At 29.4% G+C, this 24,542-nt stretch overlaps 4 protein-coding genes across 6 annotated transcripts in view; 3 read left to right on the top strand and 1 right to left on the bottom strand.

The window, feature by feature from the left end:
- LOC132941504 (uncharacterized) overlaps positions 1–10,015 on the top strand; it is a 68,290-nt gene extending 58,275 nt beyond the window's left edge. Inside the window, exons 1-4 of one of the 2 annotated variants that reach the window (XM_061009592.1) lie at positions 4,146–4,335; positions 6,041–6,150; positions 6,249–6,545; positions 9,606–10,013. In XM_061009592.1, coding sequence (XP_060865575.1) covers positions 4,303–4,335; positions 6,041–6,150; positions 6,249–6,545; positions 9,606–9,942 — 777 coding nt within the window. In that variant the 5' untranslated portion in view covers positions 4,146–4,302 and the 3' untranslated portion in view covers positions 9,943–10,013. Of the gene's footprint in view, positions 1–4,145; positions 4,336–6,040; positions 6,151–6,248; positions 6,546–9,605 lie in introns of those variants that run through there. The other variant, XM_061009593.1, reaches the window with a different exon arrangement.
- Positions 10,016–11,500: 1,485 nt separating this feature from the next.
- On the top strand, positions 11,501–14,272 carry LOC132940778 (uncharacterized). Its single transcript, XM_061008520.1, has 4 exons — positions 11,501–11,644; positions 11,734–11,989; positions 12,066–12,728; positions 12,801–14,272. Exons 3-4 carry the CDS (start codon positions 12,144–12,146, stop codon positions 13,248–13,250), a joined length of 1,035 nt encoding a protein of 344 aa, XP_060864503.1. The 5' UTR covers positions 11,501–11,644; positions 11,734–11,989; positions 12,066–12,143; the 3' UTR covers positions 13,251–14,272.
- A 3,089-nt stretch (positions 14,273–17,361) lies between these two features.
- On the top strand, positions 17,362–22,333 carry LOC132940780 (zinc finger CCHC domain-containing protein 10-like). Of its 2 annotated transcripts, none has more exons than XM_061008522.1 (4): positions 17,362–18,164; positions 21,003–21,087; positions 21,203–21,367; positions 21,868–22,333. In XM_061008522.1, exons 2-4 carry the CDS (start codon positions 21,056–21,058, stop codon positions 22,169–22,171), a joined length of 501 nt encoding a protein of 166 aa, XP_060864505.1. In that variant the 5' UTR covers positions 17,362–18,164; positions 21,003–21,055; the 3' UTR covers positions 22,172–22,333. The 2 variants fall into 2 exon arrangements, with proteins under 2 accessions (XP_060864505.1, XP_060864504.1); XM_061008521.1 differs by having other exon boundaries at positions 17,363–18,129.
- LOC132940781 (osteocalcin 2-like) lies at positions 21,660–23,980 on the bottom strand. Its single transcript, XM_061008523.1, has 3 exons — positions 23,424–23,980; positions 22,340–22,589; positions 21,660–22,154 (listed from the first exon to the last, which is right to left on the bottom strand). The coding sequence occupies exons 1-2, from the start codon at positions 23,603–23,605 to the stop codon at positions 22,358–22,360; spliced, it is 414 nt and encodes a 137-aa protein (XP_060864506.1). The 5' UTR covers positions 23,606–23,980; the 3' UTR covers positions 21,660–22,154; positions 22,340–22,357.
- Between the last annotated feature and the right edge of the window lie 562 nt (positions 23,981–24,542).

A 24,542-nucleotide genomic window follows, 5' to 3' on the forward strand; every position in this document is an offset into this window, starting at 1 on the left:
AAAAGATTCTTTTAGATTCTGAGCGGAGCGATGAATGTATTGATGCGTGATTTTTTATTTTTTTATTCTTGTGTCTGTCGCCACCTTTTATGACAGTAAAAATGCTTAGATTTTCTTCAACAGTATATTTTATGACGTTATATTATGTCATCTTTTATGTACCATCACAAGTTTTTCTTTTCACCCTTTTACCCTTACGGCTAATATTGTTGCATATTATTTAATTGTTATTAATATTTTATATACTTAAGTGTTTTTTACTTTTGAAACACTACTTACATGTACAAATGAGTTATAGTTAAAATCATTAGTTTATTTAAAATATTTTTGTTTAATCACAATGTAAAATATAATGATTTAAAAAGGAACTAAACAAATAATTATTTCTTTATTAAATTGGTAAACATATACATAGGTACTTAAATTGACTTATGCCTGTATGCATAATCAAGTATGTGTCACTTGACATGTTAAACTATACAAGTACAACTAACAGAGTAATAAATTAAATATTTAATAAACAACAGTAAACAAATATTTTTTAACAGTAGTTATTTATTTGCCAGAACTTAATTTGAAAATGTTGTAAGCACATTTTTGACAAAAATGAGTTTAGTATATGTCCTATAAGAATAGGAATAATTTTAATGATTGCAAAAACGTGGTATGTGATATATTTTTGTAACCTATTACATACAAAACTTAAATCACAATTTATTATTACCTACTCATAGGCGGAAATCCATTGAAATTGCAGCGTGGCTAACATCATTAACAATTTGAATGGGGGGCTTCGATCCCACACAACCAAAAAAAGGAAGGGGCTTGAAGAACTTTTTTTTGGGGGGGGGAGGATAAGCCCCCCACTGATCTCCGACTGAATTATGTACTTAATGTATAAGTACCTATGTATGTACTTAATAGGTATCTATTGTAGGTAGTATAAGTTTACTCTGTAATTAAAAATACCTATGTGATTTAAGGTTTTTTATAAATTTATATACCCATAGGTTAACTTATTTATTATATTTTGTGGTATTCATTTCCATGATTTTATATCATCATTCTTTGAATAGGTACCTATGCTTACTTTCTTTAAATTGTATATAATTTATGTTGTAAGTTAATTAATGCTAAGGGGAACTTCTTTAATCTTCCCAATTGATTAAAATATATTTAACAGTCATGTTACTTGTTAGGAAAATAACTTTTTAGTGCAGACCAGTGGCGTGACGAAAGACTTTATTTGAGGCACATGCCTCAGCTTAAAGGGTGGTGGGTGTCTTGGGGACTAGGGGTATTTCACATATAGTAAAATAATTTATTAAGTACACACTAAGACTTATAGAGTCGTGCGCGGGGGGGGGGGGGGTAGGTTAGAGAGACAATGTGACGTCATACACTATTTGTATGTATATAATAATAATTAATTTTGTTGATAAAATTTAACCAGAAAAATTGAACCATGGTTTAGGTACGCGGTTGCCCATAAGTGATAACATAGAACAATAAATTGTCGGCCAAAATACGGTCGGCGGTAATATTTGTCGGCTAAAATACGGCCGGTGGTAATATTTGTCGGATAAAATACTGTCGGCTGAAATATTTGTCGGCTAAAATACGATTCTGCTAATATACTTGTCCAATCAATTATTTTTCGGCTGAAATATTTTCGGCTATTTAACGCGCTCCCCGCGCCTGCTATTGTTTAAATTTGCTCTATTTCAATACCTATAATGTAATAAGACTAAATAATCAGCGTATAATCGTACAAACGGTGTGTATAAATAACATCAATAATATATGTAATCAATGTATGGTGAACTTTAAACTCATTGACGATGATGATGGTTACAATGTCACATAGCTATATTGTTATACAAACTAACAAATGTGACACGTAACTTAAGACCTATACCTCTTACTATTTGTATAAATACACAGGGTGATCCATTAAACATAAGAAACTGAATATTAATTCAGAAAATACTAACGTTTTTAAAAATATTTCTTTTACATACTTAGGTAATTTTAAATCGTTACAAAAGAACATTTTTGGAAAAAATACGATCTTTTTATCATAATAATTTGTTAACGTTTTACTTTTTCGAATGACAGCGATATAAATTTTTAATTTCAAATTCCGAAGCAGAATATTATTCAGTGTATTTCGATCTCTACAAATTGAATTTCGGACAAGTATAGTTTATTAGTTGTTATAATTACCTATTTACCTATTTATGAGCGGATTGTTGGATCAACATATTTACGGGTACCTATACCTACTCTTGCAGTTTGCAGTGTTTGCGCTCCACTTTGATCGACTAAACTTTTCAAATTCTGCTTTGGAATAGGAAATTAAAAATGCATGTTACTATAATAGACATCTTAAAAAAATTAAGCAATTAATAATAACAAAAATATATTTCTTTAAAAAAAGCTTGGCTCCTGATATATTTTTACAATAGCAATTGAATAATATTAAAAATACATAATATGCACAATTTCTTTTTATAAACATTTAAAGTTCAAATTTTGACAAAATATATCTAATTTAAAATTTAATAATTATTTAGTAGTTAAAAATGTAAAAAATGTTCAACTTTTATAGCTGAGGATTGAAAATTTAAAACAAGGTTCCACGTAAATAGGTAAATATTATATAAATTACTTTATTCACAATAATATCATCAAATATACTTAGTAATATCATAGGCTGACTGACCATTTTCGCTCAGAATCGTTTTTCTTATACAATGATATTAGGTATATCATTGAATTCAAATTTAACACCATCCATTGACCATTACAGTGACCCATTTGTAACCTACTGTACAGCAGAGTGACATATCCACTTCCCCACTTTTTTCATTGAACTTTAAGCTCGGTAACTATGGCTATTAGCTGTTTTGTTGTTTTTATAGTGGGGGAGGGGAATGGTTGGAATTGTTGGTTGAAACACGTTTTTAGGTTTAGAATTTCAAGTTGGGCAACTGTAGGTTTCTACCATGCCCGGGTGGGGGATTGTCTCTCTGGACACTGTGACTTGCCCGAAAAAAAATGCCGCCCGTGGCCGGGATCGAACCGACGGTCGGTGCGGGTCGCAACCGACGCCTTAGTCCGCTCGACCACTCCACCCCCCCCCCCCCCATCATTATATTTTATTTTATGTGAATAAAGAATTATTATGATTATGATTATTATTATTATTATTATTATTATTATTATTATTATTATTATTATATTATTTTCATAGATTTGTTGTACTATTTAAAGCGTGTTATGTAGTGATACAAATTTCAAATGAGAACTCCTGTTTTTACTTTATGCTATTAATTAGTGTATCTATATTTCTTTTGAAAATGTTGACGTAGGTGTCTAATTCAAAACTCGAACGAGCAGTTTTTTATATATTTGACTTTGTGTACTAACGATATTAGGTCCATATAATAATGGAAGACTGGATGTTTGGATCACCACGCAGAATACTCCTAAGATGGAAAAAAATGTCGATTATTTGAAAACATGATTTTTAAATATATATTTTAAAATTCCAAATCCAGAATTTGAATAAATCTATTTAATGAAAAATGGAGGATGAACAATCACCCTGTATTATAAGGACATTTTTTTTTTTTTATCAAATATTGATTGCAACTTCTGAATAACATAATATACCTAGGTGGCTACGTTCTTAAGTTCACATATAATGATCATCATAATATTGTTGACTCTAACAGTCAAGAAATCTATATAGTAGGTTTTATATACGATAATATACAATATACGGTGTAGGTACAGTTAATTATTAATCAGAGTGTCGTTGATTTATTATATTCTAAAAATCTTATAGTTGTATAGCCTATAGGTCTTGTTCTCTTGATTAATTGATTATATTTTAGCGACATTTGTTTTAATGTATTATAGATAGATTATATACAGTGGTAAAAAGAAGATAATTGAAAAAATACTATAGGTACCTACTAAAAATATATTAAAAATATACAACTTGAATACTGTACAATATAACTGACATTCCGATTAAATAACACACTGTATATTATTATTATTATCAATTAATGTCAACAAAATAATAATTATAATGATTTTACATTTTAATAATTTAATAGCTACCTAGCCGGCGAGTAGAACGGACCGTAATACGTTTTGGCGGTATATCTATAATTTACATTATCGGTCCCAGAAATAAAGTCTATTAATATTGTACCTATTTATCGTTGATGAGTGTTATTGTTTTACGTTCATATGTTATAGTAAGTTTTTACGCTTTATAAAGAAACCATGAAGTCGACGGCAGCGGTGACGTTCTTCCAGGTGAGGTGTATTCTTGTTTGTTATAATATTTACTTCCTACCACGGCAAGACTGCTGATACCTAATGGTTAATAGTAACTTTTGGCTATTTCAAACCGAAGAGGTACCTTATTATTATTGCGTTTGAATGTTTTTCGTGGACTTTTGGATTTATTGCTCAGTAAGCTAGAAATTAGTTTCAAGACACTACGAAAATAATATTACAACTTTATAGTACACATTTTTGCATATTCTCGTTTCTCAGTTAACTCTAACTGGTATTGTTAAAAATGTATTATATTGTCATATAATTTATTATATTATATTTATCATCTCAACTAAATTTTTTTCATTAGCATGCGGTATCTCGTGCCCAATTGTTTAATAAAATGTATTATATTCTCATATAAATTATCATAATATTGTATTTAAAATCCTAACTAATTTGTTTTATTAGTATGGTATCTCGTGCCCAATAATCGATTATTGTTAATTTTCCGGTTTGATATTCTTCTCATGATTTTAATGTAGGTATAGTCTTGTTTTTCTTTAGTATTTTTACGTAGTATATTGAGTAAAATATTTTGTCTCCGTCTTGGTACAATCTAACAAATTATCGTTCACTATCTATATTCACCAATCAGCCGAAACGATATAATAATAATATTTAGCTGTAGTAAATATTATAAAAATTATCTTATACCTACGTAGGTATTTTACTTCCTTATTATTCAATAATTTATAAATTTACCTAAACGATCGGTTAATTTCTCGCCCAAATGATATATGCAGGTACATTTTGGGTTATTCGCCCAAATGAATGACGCTCGTTTTGATTTAGTGGATTTGGATGAGAATATGAATGATAAACGATTATGGAATCTTTTATTAAAACATTTGGCTTCTTCTTACGTAATCATAACATATTATTATAAATTTTAAAATTTAAGATCTGTGTGTGTTATGAATTATGATTGTAATGTTTTATATATGTATTGTGATAGGATATACGGACAGTCTCTAATTAATTACTGAAAGCGATGATTTAAAAAAATTGAGTTTAATTTTGTATTTGATTTTAGAATTACGTTTCCCCACAACTCATAAGTCCAAATTGGTTTTTATGGTAAAATAAATATATTTATATATTTATATATAATATTATAATATATATATATATATTATATATATACAAATATTATTAAAGGAATTATTTTATTTAAGGGACATTTTTATAGCTATTTATTTATTTTAAATGTATTTTGCAAGTCATTTTTAAAAATGTAGTACCTACCTATTTAATACAATAGTATTTTATAATTTGTGTACTTTTAATGGTATGACTATTAAGGTATGGCTACATATAATTTATTTAACTAATCTAAGAATATTACTTTGATATTTTATATTTAAAGTTTTATTAAAATATTTGTGTGTAAAGAAAAAAATGAGTGCAATTTTGAAATTTTTTAAGCCCATTAATATATTTAGTACTTTTCCTATATTTAAAAGTTCCGATCCCTAAACTTATCGTTATCATAAAACAAACTATACTTATGCAACGCCCTCAACAACCATATTCTTATAATATAATATATGATATTATAGTACCGCAGAGTTATAACTCTAAACCCTCTAAATATACTTTCCTCACTAATCATCAATTGTGTTGCTTTTGTTCCTAATATTTGTATTGTACGCAAGTATATTGTAATAATTCATTTTAGATCTGTGCGTTGTACGTGGTACTTGGATGCAGTCCAGCGTCGACTGCACCATTTATAATAGGTGCAATGCAAACGACCATCAAACCATATGCCGAATACAATAAAATCATGTGAGTGGAAACGTCGAATTTTTTTCTAGTCACTCTCCGATGTAAATACGAAAAACGATAAAAATTATTTTTATTTGTTCAATATTCAAAATCAATAGACCGTTTAAATACCATGATATACACGAACCGCGGGAAACTCTCGACGAGAAAATTGAGGGAAATGTTTCGGAGATGACATTGGATACAACACCTGTTATCGGTATAATAAACGATGACAACACGACAATCGACTACGGTCGCAGCCGGTCAAAGCAGAAGGACTTCAAATACGACCAGTTCCAATCATTTTTGGAATCTTTGAATTTTGCGAGTAGTACATTTAAAGCCGTGTCGATGACGACAGAACAACCATTCGGAGAAGAACTTACCACTAACTCGTTCGACGACTTAATCACGTGAGTGAACACAATTATTTACATAACTAGGCAGGACGATTCGCCAACCATGCTCACTCCCATTTTTCTCCTTTAATTTTATTTATTTATTTAAATTCCGACTTTTAGAATTTTTAAGTAAAGATACCTATATTTATACCTGCTATACCCACAACCCACATAATATAATATCAATCATATTTAAATACTTTGAAATTCGTACAAAAAAATTCTTAGTATAATAAATATTAGATTAATATTTAATACCTAACCTACACATATATAAATTTATTTTATAATTTTGTATAACAATTTTTAAGGATATTGTACTTATAGTAATTTACTGTAGTAATTATATACTTCAATAACTCAAAAACAATATTCATTATAATTGCTATTTAGATACATAAGAATACTAAAAAAAAAATCATCTGCTTAACACTTTAGAATTAAAAACAGTGATTCTCGTATGAAAAAAAGGAAGGTTGGAATCGCCAGAGGACACTGTCTCCATAATTAAGGAGTTATTATAAATTATATAATAATCCAAGTATTTGAAAATATGGCCCTTAACTCAACTCAAAAAACACAAAAATTAAAATGTGTTTAAACTTATGACTAAGAGAATATCGAGGGTTAGCCATAAGAATATTTGGTGAAATCATCATGTATATTATTTAATATTTGCTAGTATAAACGGTAAGTACACAAGAGTATCCAATTGAGTGAGCCACGCGCCGTTTTATGTCTTCAATAGCTGAGTAGGTACCTATGTAGGTAGTTTATAGTATTACTTCTTTTCTACTTTTAAATAGTAAATCATTTTTTTTCACCACCATTGTTCCTATATATACTTACCATACATTCTTGCCGGCCTCATTAAAATTTTAAATTTGTATACAACAGCAAATAATAGGATTTAAAAAAATAATAAGTAAATTAAAATCACGAATTTCCTATGTTTATTAAATTTAAAAAAAATAAATATTTATTAACAAAATAAAATATATTATTGCTCTTAATACTATTTAAAAATTATAAGAGCCATAAATAATACCTATTATAGGTATATAACATCAAAACATTTTCAATAACAAGTGTCGGTTTTTTTTTGTATACTTACCGAATATTATGATCTATTTAACGTAAGACACTTATTATTTCAAAAACCATTAATGTTTTGAAAATATTTTTTTACATAATTTGAAGTCGTAAAAAACATTTTACTAAAAACTAAAGTATATTTTATTATTTTTAATTTTTTCACTTTATATTAATTACAACATTAATTTTTATTTCCTTATTATAAAACAGAATATTTTTTGGAATATTGAATTTTGAACTATAGGTATAGTATATTTACTACCTACCTATAGTTGTCCGAAATTTGATTCTTATAGGTGGAAACACTACAAATAATATTCTGCTACGGAATATGAATTTAAAAAGTATGTTGTCATTCAAAATAGTAATTAACTTAAAAATTATAAAGATAAAATATTGAGACATTATAAAATTATTTATTTATTTTTATTTATTCATTAATACGAACAAAAGTCCAATTCACAATATATTTGTATAGATAACAATAATATAATATAATTTAAAATAATAAAATATAACATAATAATAGATGAAACGATTAATATATAGAATAATAGGAATAATAATAATAATAATAATAAAAATAATAATAATGATTATAATAATAAAAATAATAATAATAATAATGATAATAATAATAATAATAATAAAATACATTCAATGTTTATTAAAATAATTTACTATTTTCCGAAGACATTAAAATATTTATGGGGTCGTATGACGTATACTTTTTAGATGAATGAGGAATATAAAATAAATGATTGTTGCGAGTGTAGTGGTTTTTGACTTTGAAATTTAATTGACTTAATAAAAATGAATCATCAATCTTGTTATTTAGCAATTTGGTGAGAAAGGTGTTGTATGATAAGTGTCTACGTACATTTAAAGGTTCTAAGTTTAATAATTTTAAAATATTTTCGTAACCAGAGTGAGGAGTTCTTTGAATATTACATTTATGACCTATACATCTGAGAGCTTTATTTTGAACTTTTTCAAGTTGATCATTATGTCCTACATTGTTATGGTCCCAAATTAATGGAGCGTATTCTAATAAAGAGCGGACTAGTGAGGTATATAGACATTTTAAAAGTAACTGGATCACGAAAATCGGAACAGTTTCTTTTTATCATACCAAATACAGCTAAAACTTTATTTTTAATCGCTGATACATGAGCATTGAATAATAGCTTGGAATCAAATAAAATCCGATAATTTATAAGAAATATTTCCAAAACTGTTTCTGTTTTCTGAAATACTTGATAATTCTTTTACTATAATAAATCAACCCATATAGTATCTAGATATTGAATAATGGTCCACGATTTTTTGGGCTCAAATTTATGTTTTACCTTAAAAAATAAAATATATTAATAAAATGCATTGTTTTAATTATTATTCAATATTACATAATAATATGATAGATAACAATTATACAGACGAGAAAATATATTGTCACACTGAAAGTTGTGTAAAATCCCAAGTTGACCTAAATATACTTTTTACTCACTTTTTCATAGTCTTTGTCGGTATTTATAAGGATTATATATATTTTGTAGTTCATTGTCGAATAAAATTATCGAAGTAGCCGATAAATCATAATATTATTTATAAAATTAACCATTCGGTACATGTAATTATTAGGATTATAAATCCAAATGCCTGTTATATTAACAAATTAAAAAAAAAATTATTTTAATATCACTCGTAACGCTCAAGGTAGTGGCCACCTATGATCATGGGATACCCGCGTGGGTCAGGTACATATTATAATAGTTACTGCGACACCAAAAAATAACCAGCTAATAACTAATAAGCAATAAAATTGTCTTGGACAATATGATACATTATAATATCTAAGTTACTTGGGCTTACTTGATCTTATACAACCCTATAATAGTATAATGTATATAATATTATGTCCATTACCTATATAATATTATGTATAATTTTATTGTAATATTTGTGTGAACAAAATAGAACTGAAATGCTACAGACGAAGCACCCAAAAACATTTAGTAAGATTAAATGGCTGTATCCCAAGGCCGAATTGGCTATTACACGACTTCTTAATACGTCATATATGGTAATTAATTCAACGACAACAATGTTACCGACGCCATCAACCATTCCGCCGACACCGACAACCATGCTGCCGACGACAACCATCATGCCGCCGACGCTAAATACTACTAGTACGGCTATACCGACAACAGTATATACTACGACACAAATGCCGATCACCACGACTACGCAAAGGCCGAAACCGAATAAATTTACATGCACTTTATGTGTTATTATCATTGTAAATGAATAAAATAAAATACGGGAAATGTACACAATGTACCTATCTATAACAAAATAATATATATTATGTACAACAATTATTATAAAAAAATATTATTTTCTTTCATTACTTACTCGTTATGATATAATACCTATTTCAGTAGCGGATTTGATTCGTCTTTTAGGGGGTGGGGGGAGCAATATCCTTTTGGTCCAAAAGGCCTACTTATATAAGACCAACAATAAATTATTATTTATAGATAATTTATGATACCTAGAGGGGCCATGATCCCTATGCCCCCCTAAACGACGAGCCTGTCCTATTTAGGTATAAAAGGTCAAAATGCCATAATTTATTCCGCTGTAATTAAAATATAAGTAGTATGTACCTACTTATTATGTACATACATCTATAATCTATATACCAATATACCAACTATATACGTCATACGAGCACACGTCTAAATAGTATGTAGTATCCTTATCTAATATTATCTATACAGGCGTGGTGACCGCAGAAAATTAACTCAGCAAGACGTACAAAATGCAAAATATATTAATATTGACTAGTTAATAGGTCTATGCTTACCACGAGTTGGATGAAATGTGTGTTACCTACATCGACACATCGTGATATTAACTATATACGGGGGTGACCCACACTTCCTTAAATTGAACCGTATGTACAGCAATGACATCTGCATGCTCATGATGATAATGAGATATTTAAATATAATATTATATATCGAGATAGATAAAAAAAATAGGTAGTAAAAACTAATAGGTACTATAATATTGTTTATCAAGCCCCATGATATTATGTGTAACAGCATTTTTAATAACATAACCCATATTCCCATTGGTATATTTAAAACTAACCGAATAAATATTGTTATTTGTTATCGAAGTTAATCTTACATTTCACTTACAAGAAATATACCTGCACAATAATAGTATAATACAAATAGTAACATTAATTCATAATTTCTTGTTTCTAAATTCTAATATCTATACCCCGCAAACGTTAAACGTAACATAGACAATATTCAATAACATAACATTTAAACATAATTAATATATTATTATTATTAAAATAATTGTTTGGTAACCTTGCAATGGTTACCGAGATTGGACTGTTTTCACTCAGAATCGTTTTTTTATTATATACAGCATGATCATTGGCGCAAATAGTGAGGGGGGCTCGGGGGACTTAGTCCTCCTATACATTTTTTTGTGATCCATGATGTCAAAAATGTCCAGCAGAGTGAGTCACGTCTAGTCTAATCCCTATCATCTTATCAGTTATCGTTGATAAATAAAACAAAAAAAAACCAAATTTTTTAATTTTGCTTTATTATGTATTTATGTCTTATTATAATATATTATTATCGTTGTTTTAAATTTTCAATCCTTAACTATAAAAATTGAACATTTTATAATTTTTAACTACGTTTTAAAAATTTTTCACAATACAACAATAAGAATAATAATTTAAAATAAGTTTCAAGCTTTAAAAAATTGTCAATACAAACATACAGTCTAGTTATAGTAATAATAATTTCAAATAGGTTTTACGTCGTAAATTTATTTTGTTATCAGAAGTACGGAACACGCTTTGTTGAAGCTCTTTGGTCTGACCGGTAGTAGATAACTTCTGCGGAGGCGGGACAGGTAACCGTATACCTTATACCGCAAGACAACACGAACAACGGCCAACGAAAATATAATAAAATGTGCGTATCATTATTATTTAATATTTATTATTATTATTATTATTATTATTATTATTAAAATACTGTTGTCGTTTACTCGTTTCCTCTAGGTGTTATTCCTATCAGAAATCACAATAGGTGTTTTACTCTCTAATATTTGACGGTATAAAAACATTTATTATTATATTTCCAAATAATTTCATTAATTTTACATAACATACAGTATAAATCTACTATTTTGTTCGGCCATCGCAGTTATTGTTTGTTCAATCGTTTTGTTTTCCTTATTAAAACTGACTACTTACTTATTAAATCCAACGGTTTTTTCGTAAGACGTTCTCCCTCGTTACAGACGCCAATAAGAAGGTACGTTATCTATTATATTTATGTATTATAATATATTTAAATGTTCATATTACACACAAAATTACAACTATACTAGGTTCACACGTGTAAATTACATTCGGCGTCATCGTCGGTTGTACCCTACCGTGTTGTCTGTGGTATCTTAGCTGGAAACATGATAAGTGAAGAGCCAGAGATTTCCTTGATTAACGTAAAGTTACGTTTGGGTACAATGACTATGTATACCGAAAAAGTATACATAGATTTGCAATCGCCCGTCAGCGTATTGAGAAACAAAATGTGTGAAAAGGATAACACTCTGACCAAAGGTAATTTTGTAATAGTTTATTCCGGAAATGTCATGGAAGATCGTTCTCCTATTTATATGTACGATGTTGTCAATGGAGCTACTGTACATTTATTCAAAAAAATTAAGATAGATGACCCAGAATCTCCAAAATGTATTGATCTAAGTAGTGCGGGAATGGTGAAACTGGGTGTAGCTTTTCGTTCACTCTCGTTAAATTCTTCATATAAATGTGCATTGATGAAAATTAGTAAGGCCAAAATGTTATCTGATCTTATCACATCTACTCCTCAATTGAGTGGAGATCCTGTAGCAATTACTCTTTTACAACATCCTGAGCTATTAGCCAAACTCAATGATGTTACTTTGGTGAAACGCATTGCGGAAACTCATCCTAGTTTGGCATTAGCGGCAATTCAAATTTCTGCAGTTGTTCATGATCAAGTTGTGCAGGTAAATTTATTGAAAATCCTTAATGCCTACTTTTATTTATACTAATGTGGACGTATTTTCATTATGTGTTAGAACCACTTGGCATCAGATGTGTTGGCCAGATCTATGTCTGCTGGCAGTGATGATGATATGGACGATTTAGATGATTCATCCCCTGGATCGGACACTAACAGTCAACCATTGAATAGAAACTTATCTTATGCCATCACTGCCGCACAGTTGGCCACAGCTATAGCAAATGTAACGACTCAGCAACCACAGCCTAGTACTAGTGGTGCAAGTACATCAACTGCAAATACAGGAAATGTGCCTCTGACTCCTAATACTACACAAAGTCAATCAACTACGCCAGCAGTTGATTATACTCATCAATTAGGAGTAATGAGAGAAATGGGTCTGTACAATGAACCTTTAAACCTTCAAGGATTGCGACTAGGAGGTGGTAGCTTGGAAACTGCCATTGAATTAGTATTAAGTGGTTTTGATATTTTAAATACAGATAATTCACACCCTCGATTTTAATATCTAAAAATATTAATATTTACCTATAATATTGTATTATAATGGTTTTAAAAATAAGCGATGATTAACATTTAGTTATTATTCTTCCGTTTGATTTTGATTTTTAATTTGTCAACATAAATTTAAAGACAAATAAAATATTATTAAATTAAAAATGTAATATTTGTACACTTCAAACAGAATATTAATTTGCATTCAATTATGACATGTTTCCAGCTAAGATTACATTAATGTGTTTTGTGTGTGGTACCATGAACTACTACAGGTAGTAGTATATTAGATAAATAATTTTATTTTCTATTTATTTATATAATATCTACATAATATGATTAAGGGATGTATTATGTATTATATTATTTATTAGAAAGTATTAGCAACCAAAATATATAAACAATAACTGTAGGTATTCATGTTATAGTGTCACTAACTACCTATTGATAGTTGCTACTCGTAATTTGTGTATTAGATATAAATATATATATTATGTTCCAACAAATTATAATGTAAAAACAGTTATATATTTTAAAAAAATTAATCAAATATTTTATATACCGAATACCTAATACTAACTTTATTTGTGTATATATTAATTTAATAAATTATTGTGATATTATTTAATTTTTAAGATCATATTTTTCCAGGGTTATTCACAATAAGATATCTGTACAAAACATAATTAATCTTAGAAATCCTCAGTAATACAAAAGTATTAATTTGAGTTGAAAACAAATAAAAATTAATTTCATACATTTATTCTATATGTAACATAATTAATCATTTTACTTTCTACTGTCTGTGTATTTTTTCCCCTTAATAATGTTTATACAAATTATTAAGTACAATTAATAACTATTATCATTTATCATTAATATATAATACCTGTATTTTTGTCTTTACGCTTAAATGTTAATTTAGTACAGTAGTACTAGTGTCTAGTGGTGTAAGTAAAGTAAATACTGACTGAACTGTGGTCTGTGATGATGCTCATGAGTTATGATATAATAAAAATCAAATAAAAAATAGGACTTTTATTAATCTCAATGTTAAGTTCTTACTAAATATAAATATAGTGATATGGGTTTTATATTTTGATAAATAATAAATTTATTTTCCAACTATGGTTCAACATTTAAAATATAAAGATACATTTACAGTAGTTTGCCACTTCCAAGTCGTTGGCTGTGCGGAAGTGGGACTTCAACTTTAAATTGATATTAATAAGTTATATACAATAATACAATATGCACAATATATGAAAAGAAAACAATAAACAATAGAAAGTTATGAATAGATATAATAATATTGGTTATAAAATAAAGTAGAATGACAGTAATAAAGAGTACCAAAAATACAGCTGAATTCAATTATATATTACAATATTATAATTATATTTCATATAAATACAATAATAATTGCAATACAATTTGTTGTAGGTACAATAGGTACATAATTTTATAATATAATATAGTATATTATGGCATGATTAGAAACCAGTAATAAGTAATGATCAGGAATAGGATTTGTATGCAATAAAAAATTGTAAAATCTGCATTTTTATTTTTATAAGATAGACACAAAAATATAGTTACAAAAAAATATTTATTTATTGAAATACATCAGTGATTGACTGATTGTATTAATAATGAATAAAATATGATTGAGATAAAAAATTTAATCATTTATATATCTATTAATTATTATTTTATAAATAAAATGTATAATTCAGTTTCAACAGTGAAAATGCGTGTGCCACATGTTATGACCACATATTCTTTTCCTACAATTCTACAACAAATTTTTATAATTTGGCACTTTCATTTTTGACTTTTAGCATTTTTAAAATAAAATTTCTAAAATCACACAGAAAAACAGTCTAATAAATGGTAATGCATGGACAGCTGAACGATTTGTACAGCATAGAAAATATTAGGTTTGTGTGTAATACACTATACACTAATACCCGACAAATTATATCTTTATCTTGGAATTTATATTGATACAAAGTTCTTGCATGGGCGAAAATCCATTAAAATTTCAAAATTTTTTATAGAAATTTCAAGTTTAAAAATGTATGATTTTGAATATTTAAGCAAAAAATAACGATTTTAGTTTTTTGTTACTATTTGTATATTAGTATTATTATTTACCATGATGACATTTTCAAAATATTTAGATTATTTATATTGGTTTTAAGCTATTTAATATTTATACAGTTATACCACGAATCTATTCTTACCGTCAAACGGTACGTCGGTATTGACTTACAACTTGATAACAGCTATTGTAAAAAATTAGTCAACCAAATAACAAAAATAATATTTTTTTGTTTTGAGAAATTAATATATATGTACCATACCTACACCACTGTTTAAAAACGCATTATAAAATGTGAAAGTAAAAAATGGTTTTGACTAGTTTGTTATGCAATTTAGACCAGCTAAATGGTCAAAACTCGAATTTCTATAATATTTTTTATTAATTTTTTTGAAACCTTGTTTTGGTAGATACTATATCGTACTTTCTATGCAAAATGTATTTTTAAATCATCTAAGTGTATTGTGTATTTAGATTGTAGCTACCTGTGTTTCCCAAAGGGTGCGCCATGATATTTTATAGATGTGCTGTAAAAACACGAATTTTTAAAAATCAGCTTTATTTTTATTGTATTTTAACACTAGCGTGGCAGGTTCTAAACTTTGCTGTTTCATACAATAGAATGAAATATTGTTCTAGGGAATAAATACTTACATACTAGGTAATTTAATTTAATGCGTAAGACACTCAGTATTTCAAAAAATACTAACAGTTTTTTTCTGACAGTTGACAATGCATGCATTTTTATTTTTTATTCCTAAGTTTAATATTTTTTGGAGTAGTTCGACACAGTATGAAAAATGAATTTTGGACGAGTAGTTTATGAGTATAAGTGTTTTAAATTTTATGGAGTGAAGTAGTACAGGGGTATCGTAGGACACGTCCCCACAAAATGTTGGTCTACTACTCTGCTCATTAAAACTTTTAATGCTCATAACTCATGTCATAATACTAATAAGTACCTACCTAATAAATGTAGTTCATAATTTGAGTTTATTAGATCGAAATACCCCAAACAATATTCTGGTTTAGAAAAATGTATGATTTCATTCAAATTAGTAAAAAACTTTAAAAAATGATAACGATACAAAATAGTTTTATAACGACTATTAATAATAGTTAATATTATGTAAAAGAAATATTTTAAAAAACAATAGTGTTTTCTGGAATAATGGAGTGCTAATGATTTGTAGGGAACAAATAACAATCATACACGTTGTGTATGGACTTTGCAATATTATTATCTATATAGGTTCAGACATGAGAGGAATTCACAAAAATTTTTAGGCAAATATGTAATACCTACCCAGGTCCTAATTAAAGAAAAAAATTAAGTTCTTATTGATGGGTATCAGCTTTAACGCTATAATTTTCAGAAGCCATTTATATCATTGTTTGCATGAAAACACTGGTTCACAAGGTTCATTTTTCAAAAACAGTTGGTCCCTATTTAGGTCACTATATAGATAGGTTTTTATACACCCAGACCCAATGAACTAAATAAATAGGTAGTATTTTCAAAACAAACATTTTTATTTTCATTTAAATCAAACAAAACACGTTGGAAAAATAATAATTATATAAAACGTTCATGGGATTAATATGATGATGTACATTTTCCAAACATGCTTACACCCTTTTTTTCATCAATAATGCGCTTATTCAAAATCTGATTTTTGGAATTTTTAAATATACGTTAAGACTAGGTATATTTTCAAATTCCCGAGAGTTTTTGTACAACTAAAGTAGTGACATGTGAAGATACAAACTTTCCAAATGTGAATCCCCCTTTTCAGCTGTCAATTATTTAGTGGATCATTTTTCTGAACATTTAGACGTTATCAACATCGAAATTCGATCGCTTAGTTTTTGACTCATTTAACTATGAGTACCGACGATAATTATTATAGGTCCATGATGATAATGAGATTGAAAGATATGTAGATGGGTATTTCAAAATGTTATTAATTAATATTTAACTATATTAATGTTTATAGTTTGTAAACATAATTTTTTTTTTATTTGTATTGGGGTTAAGGCTTCGTCTACCTGGTCATTAGCCTGTGGTACTGTAGGGGAGGGTACTGTAGATTTGTTTACACGTGTGTGTTTGTTTTTGGCAGAATTTTTAATTTGGGCACCCGTAGGTATCTGCCATGGCCCGCGGGTGGGGGATGGCGGCACTTGTTCTCCGGACACCGTGACTTGCCTGAAGAAAAATGCCGCCCGTGTTAAAATAATTGTCCAAGTATGAATAAATAATAGATCCAAATATATTGCAAATGTTTTTATTTTTTAAGGATTATTATCCTTAGTATAAATATTTTGATGACTAAGAAATTACCTACATCAACATTTTCAAAAAAAAAAAATCATTCACTAAATAGTATAATCATTGCTTGAAAAACAGAAGATTGTATCACCTCACGATGACACTCATATGGTAGTAGAAAAAAATAATGAAAAAATGGTGGAGCATGCTTGGTGAATGGTGAATAAGAGAATCACTCTGTATATTAGGTATGCATTGCCAGGACCATATTAAGCAAACATATTTGAAAAAACATAAAAGTCTGTTTTCTAGTACCTATTTGAACGGATGAGTACAGCTATGTAGCTCAGTATTATATACCTGTTAACCGTTATAACTTGCTTATAAGTATTGCCGTTTTGGTTTGTGGCGATAGGGTTGACGAGAAGATGAAAAAATACTAATATTTAGTAAATTATAAAACTGTTCGGGTGGCGTTCGTATTTTCGATGGACTTAATGCAATACTGTGCAGGTAAACTAATTAATAACTCGTCAATATAGAAAAATGTAAGTCACTTACCTTATTATTTTTAACTTAAACAATATATATTTATTTTCACTACTTTGTTATGCAATTTAAGACAAAAAAATCAGATAAATGGTCAAAATTCAAATTTCTGTAATGTGTACAGTGACTGAGGAGTGACGTAGGGCGATATACTGAAAAATGTTGGTTCACCGCTCATCTAACCTTTAAATACCTACTAAAAAGTTATAACTTATAAGTTATAACCAATCTACTATACAATTTGTGTACGTCAAAGTATTCCAAAAAAATTCTTCTTCGTAAAATTATATTAAAAATGTATGCTGTCGTTTAAAAAAGTAAAAAACCTTACCTAATAATGATAGTAATAAAATATAGTAAAAAATATGAAGTTTTCGAAATATTAAGTATCTTAAGTTAAAAAATCATCCTGATATACACAAAAACATTAATAATCTGTCCATTAATAATAATATATAAATACATAATATAAGAGCAATGGCCAGTTGAAATATTTTTCTTCACGATCATATTATAAATGTTAGGTAGGTAGGCATAGTTGATGAAAATTTTAAATTTTAATTGTAATTAATAATTATAATAATATACCTCATACCTATTTATATAATATATTAATTACATTTTTAATTATAGTTTTAAAATTGTGATTAATAAACTACAGTTTTTTTTTTAAATCGTTCTAAAGTTTATGAACTAAGATAAAATAGGTAGGTACATACTATGTAAGTCATTTTCTAAAAAAAACTACATTATTCTAATGTTCGATTTATACGAAAGCTATCGGTTTTTTTTTTATTTTGCTTGTTTTGCTTTATTATATGCTAATACGTAGATCATTACCTAATTTCAAGAAACTTATAATCTGAAGCTGTAACTTGGTCAATGTTTACTCAATTTAAAAATTGTTAAATTTTAAAAATGGCCATTCTGAAAGTTTTAATAAAGCGTGTCTTATACGTCGATTGATATACTTAACAACATAGCAATTATGATGAAAATAAACTTTATTTTAAAGCAAAAATTAAACATAATATTTGGTCTTCCTAACGCAGTACACATACGTACCACGATTTCGGAGATACTGTCTGAATCTCTCCGTTTGGTTGACCTAAATATAATATGTTGCGCACATATACAACAAAGGTTATTTCAAGAAAAAAAATGTTTTACATTTTTGATAGTTTGAAATTGTCGTTAAATTGGAATCGTTATAAGTTTCAACTATATAATAGGTACCTATTGATTTTGGGACACATATATTACATATTATATAATGTATACATTATGCGTGTACCTACTGTGTGTTCAATCAGCCTTCAGGCATAAACGTTATAAGTTATAACTTATAGTTTTCATAAGTGATTCGTCGGTCAATATACCTTTTATAGATTCGTTAGTCATAGATGTACTATAATATAGATAGGTGATTAAATACTATAGAAACAAAAAAAATATTGTATTCACTCGAACAGGCGTCATAATAACATTATAATGTGTGTATATTCTCTGAAGTGTACAATATAAATTAAATCATAATATTATAATATGTTAATTTTATACGGTTGTACATTTTTTTTTTTTGTGCACCTAAATTATTTATAAACCGTATGTTATTATTGTCGTCTGACCCCGCGGAGTCGGGTCAGAATATGATTATCCGCAATGTTGATATGACGGTGCACGTACAATGACGTAGGTATGCGATGAAAACGTTTAGTAGTTTCCACGAAGAATTTTTTGCGGTCAACGAAATGCCCGGAATTTACTATAATATATTATCATAATAATTATTGTTATACTGCAGGATTCCGCGTTGAGGACCGCGGCTGTTATCGTTATACGCGTTCGTAACCATGCGAATAGATAATATTCACATTAACTGGATGTATACCTATACAGGGTGTCCCGCCAGTTAGGTCCCGTGAGGATCATTAGCCGTAGAAGGGGACTTGTAGCCCGGACAAAAACCGCTATTTTGCCATTTTACCTATAAACTAAAAAAACTATTAAAAATCATGAGATTAATGAAAATGAAATGTCGAAAAGTCAAAATGTTCACGAAAATAAAATAAAAAAATTAAATATGTATAGTCCTTGTCTCTGTGAGTCTAATAAAAAAAGCAGATTTATGATATACCTATTTATTATCTCAGGAGATATGACAGTGTGCAAATCCTCGTGGGACATCCTGTATATAGTATGCGTAGGTACTAGGACAGAAATTGTTATTAACAATCTATTATTAATAATGCAATTCATAATATATTGCAGTTACTCAATATTATATGCTTAAGAAAGGATGAAAATATGTAGCAAATGTCAAAAACCAACGATAGGTTTAGGCATAGGGGGTCTTGTAGGGGTGATCCCCCCTTTGGAATTTTTTTTATACAGTTTATTGTGTTTCGTGTCATTGGTCATAACTCAATAATAGTACCTATATAATATATATTATTATCATTGTTGTTAGCTGCTAGTTTATTAACATTTATATAAAAAAAACATTCCGATGAGATGCTGTAAAAAACTACCGAAGTGAATACTCTTCACACTTACCGTACTTGCGAACAATTTAACTGTTTAAAATTGGACCGTATTTATGAACGATGTGTGTAATATGTAATGTATATATTTACCAAAATGTATAGGTTAGGTATCTATTTTTACTACATATAGGTACCATAATCGTAGTCTCGAAAATGAATGACCACTTATGGTATATATAATATTAAATACGTTATAAACACAATTTATAAACACGTTATGATCACAATTATGTTGTGTTCAATTTGTATGCCTAATAAAAATATAGAATATAATTATTTGCTTGTTTTCAGATTCATCGAGCTTAACCGCGTTTATAGATTAAACACCAGATCCCTACAGGGCAATGGCACCACTTCATATACCGAAAAAAAAACCGTAAGCATACCTACCAATATAGTATATATGTTGTCTACAACTACTACACTGCAGTGAAATTCATTATGTCAGTTATACGTAAATATTAATAAAATTTATTTTCGCATGCATGTAGAATGTATGTACCTCCACAAGGTGTCCGCTGTCAAAAGTGCCTGGAATTCGGTCATTGGACTTTCGAGTGTAAAGGAAAGAGAAAATTTGCAGACCGTCCGACTCGCACGACATTGCTCAAGAGGAATTTGAACAAGGACAGGCCCGCAAGTATGATCTTATCCAAGTACGTGGCAAAATTAAACTATTGATATACAATTATATAATGTATAGTATAGTATTCGATTATATGGTTCGTAAATATTTATAATTTATTGAAGAAACCGTTCGTGATTTTGTTCGAATTCAAACATCGTGGTGGCTTTTGATTTTTAAACGATTTCTGAATGAATAATTATCGATTTATCAGTGGCGTAGTCAGGATTTTGCCTTGGAGGGAGCTGATAATCTATTACATAACTTAACTATATAGGATCCCTCATAAGTTTGGTATGCTTATGCCGTGATGAATAGGTATATAACATTTCAAACTTTTAATATTTATACATATAACAACATTAATACATGATTACGTCTTATTTAATACGTTTACAAAACAATGTGGATATTTTTAAAATTTTTCTAAGATTTCTGAGAGGGTGCAGCCCCCTCAGCAGTCCTCTTGGCTACACAACCGTGGTATATATACATTATATGTTGTCTAACCGAATAACGATATCTTTTAAGGCCCGCAAAAGAGGAGAAATCGAAGAAAAAAGTGAAAGACGCGAAACGGAAAAAGAAAAATGTAAACTCTTCAGACTCAGAAAGCGACAGTGACGGTTCTTCCAGCAGCGACAGCAGTGGCAGCAACAGCAAAAGCAGTAGTAGCAGCAGCAGCAGCAGCAGCAGCGACGATAGTGTCAGTGGCAGCAGTAGCAGCAGCAGCAGCAGCAGCAGTAGTAGCAGTGGAGGTAGAAGTAGCAGCGGCGGTAGTAGTAGCAGCAGCAACAACAGCAAGAAGAAAAGCAAATCTGGAAAGAAAAAATAAACTTTAAACTTGCCAATACTACCTTTACAATGTGATGTATGCATAATGTGTGGTATGTACACACCACCGTTTACTATATATGCATATAATATGTTTTTATACTATATGACGTTTTGTACTTGTGATCACAATAAAAAATTAAATGACTTTTTCAAAACGAAACTTAACTATTACAACAAATCTGTGTTATTGTGACGAACTAGCAGACGCGCAGGTAATCCGCGACCCACCGTCTTCGGATTCTGACGTAGTAGTGTCGCCACTGCTGCATGATGAAGTGCTACTTGATGACGACGACGAAGAGGAACAGTCGTCGTCGTCGTCGTCTTCGTCCGATTCCTGCAGTACACCACGGCCGATGGTCTTGTTTGATTCGTTGTTCGTCGTCGACGACGTCTGCTGATGCTGCAAACTTATCCTGCAACGATATGGGTTTAAAAACCCACGACGGTTAAAAAAAATGAATGAAAAACAACTACCAAGTTAATTGTATGCATAGATTATATAATATAATTATATGGTGTATTTGATGGGTGGCCGATAAAAATAATCGCCATAATTGCTTGTGAGTTGTAACATCCAACGACAGAGTGGTTGGTTTTAGTCACAACAAGAATGAAAAATAGAGATGTGGCAAATAGAATAGAATGACGCGTGATGCGAGAATGTGCTTTAAAATAATAATAATGTAGGAAAATAGATTTTGCCATTAAGTATAGTTTTTATAAAAGTTGAATTAGCTTCGTGCCTGCGATTTTCTATAAAGAAACTAAGCGTATAGCTAGCAGTGAGCACTCATAGGTTGTTCGTTGTTAGTTGAATATTAGTCGGGTTCGTTTGTTTCCTCTTTTAAAAGTTAACAATACATATTTTGTAACATCGCTAGGTACCTAACTTGGCTAACTTGGATGTTCTTAAAATGATATCATGATGTATAGGACATTAATGCTGAAAATATTAATATTCAGAAATAGTTTGTATAATTATCATCCGAAGGCAGAAAATCCTTCGATAATATTTTACATAACATTTAAAATTTAAATTTAAATCGTTCGGTATTATTGTACATTTTTAAGTATACAATAATGTAGACCTCATCCGCGGCTTCCCTCCCCCTACGAGTTTTTTCTCGATGAGACCACCCTGCAGTAATAGTAAATCAAATCAAATCAAATATAAATACTAAAAAAAAATCGTTTGCCAAAACGATTACACTTTATAATAATATTATATCGAGACAAGTGGAACTAACTTTTTTTTCCTGAGGACCAACAGCTGCAGCGCGGCGGTCTTCTTGTTGTGCGGACACGTCTCGTCGTCGGGGCACGTGCACGCGTCCGAGTTGGACACGACCGCGACTTGTCGGCCACGGTCGTACGACGACAGGCAACGGATGCACAGCTGCGGCGCCAGACACTGTTCGTCTTGGTCCATGATGGTCACACGCGCGGTACAATATATTAGGTAAAATATGGCTTGCGATTATAATATGATAACAATATATTATGATTGCAGCTATTAACAGTTTGTTATTTTTACACGATTATTACGGTAAGATATGGTGCGTCACATAACTGAGTATTTATATAGTATTTAATATAATATATGTGTATATAGTATTGAACATTAATTACAATTATTGTACTGCGATTACTGTCGCACAGTGACGACGAGGCGCATTCGTCCGTCGCCGACACGCGGCCTTCTATCTTATAATAATATAATATTATTATTATTATACTAAAACGGCTTTTGGCTTTTATCGGGACGTTACAGATCCTCACCGGTGCGACGAACAGCTGTGGTAGTATCTGACAAATTTAGACGCCCAACTCTATATCCCCACCACGACCCCATGGGCCATGGGTCGATTTTTGGGCAAAAGTTCAAAATAACGTACCTACTATATACAAAACAAATACAATAATAATGATAATGATAAATATGCGTAAGTGTGCAACGGAAATTATGAAGCGAATATACCCTGAAAGAGGAGAAGGGGGCGTTTAAAATTGTCTGACATAACTCATTATGTATAAATGGTTTTTTTCACACCTCGAATTCAGAATTTTTTTTTATTTGTCATTTTTAAATGTATAAAAAACTAGGCTCGTTTCCAAATGGGACGCTGGAAGGAATTGCCACTCAAATACGGAAGAGCAATTTATATATAATATTTAATATTTATTATTATACCTATTCATAGATAATAGTACAAAGAAATTAATAGGACATCACTCATCAGCAAAAGTGTTCACCATTATTGGGATTATTGAAGCTGAGGTGAGTTAATATATAAATATGGTGAGATGGGACGACGGTTCCCCAGTTCCAAAAACAAAAATATGTAACTGTCTAATCAACGCTGTAG

This window comes from Metopolophium dirhodum, chromosome 3 (genome assembly GCF_019925205.1).
Source record: "Metopolophium dirhodum isolate CAU chromosome 3, ASM1992520v1, whole genome shotgun sequence".
Classification (NCBI taxonomy): domain Eukaryota; kingdom Metazoa; phylum Arthropoda; class Insecta; order Hemiptera; family Aphididae; genus Metopolophium; species Metopolophium dirhodum.

Coding starts and splice junctions, on each gene's coding strand:
- LOC132940780 (XM_061008522.1), top strand. CDS start 21,056: ATGGCACCACTTCATATACCGAAAAAAAAACC. Junction 21,088..21,202: donor CATATACCGAAAAAAAAACC/GTAAGCATACCT, acceptor GCATGCATGTAG/AATGTATGTACCTCCACAAG. Junction 21,368..21,867: donor GCAAGTATGATCTTATCCAA/GTACGTGGCAAA, acceptor ATATCTTTTAAG/GCCCGCAAAAGAGGAGAAAT.
- LOC132940781 (XM_061008523.1), bottom strand. CDS start 23,605: ATGGACCAAGACGAACAGTGTCTGGCGCCGCAGCTGTGCATCCGTTGC. Junction 22,590..23,423: donor TTGGTCCTCAGGAAAAAAAA/GTTAGTTCCACT, acceptor ATATCGTTGCAG/GATAAGTTTGCAGCATCAGC.
- LOC132940778 (XM_061008520.1), top strand. CDS start 12,144: ATGATAAGTGAAGAGCCAGAGATTTCCTTGATTAACGTAAAGTTACGT. Junction 12,729..12,800: donor TTCATGATCAAGTTGTGCAG/GTAAATTTATTG, acceptor ATTATGTGTTAG/AACCACTTGGCATCAGATGT.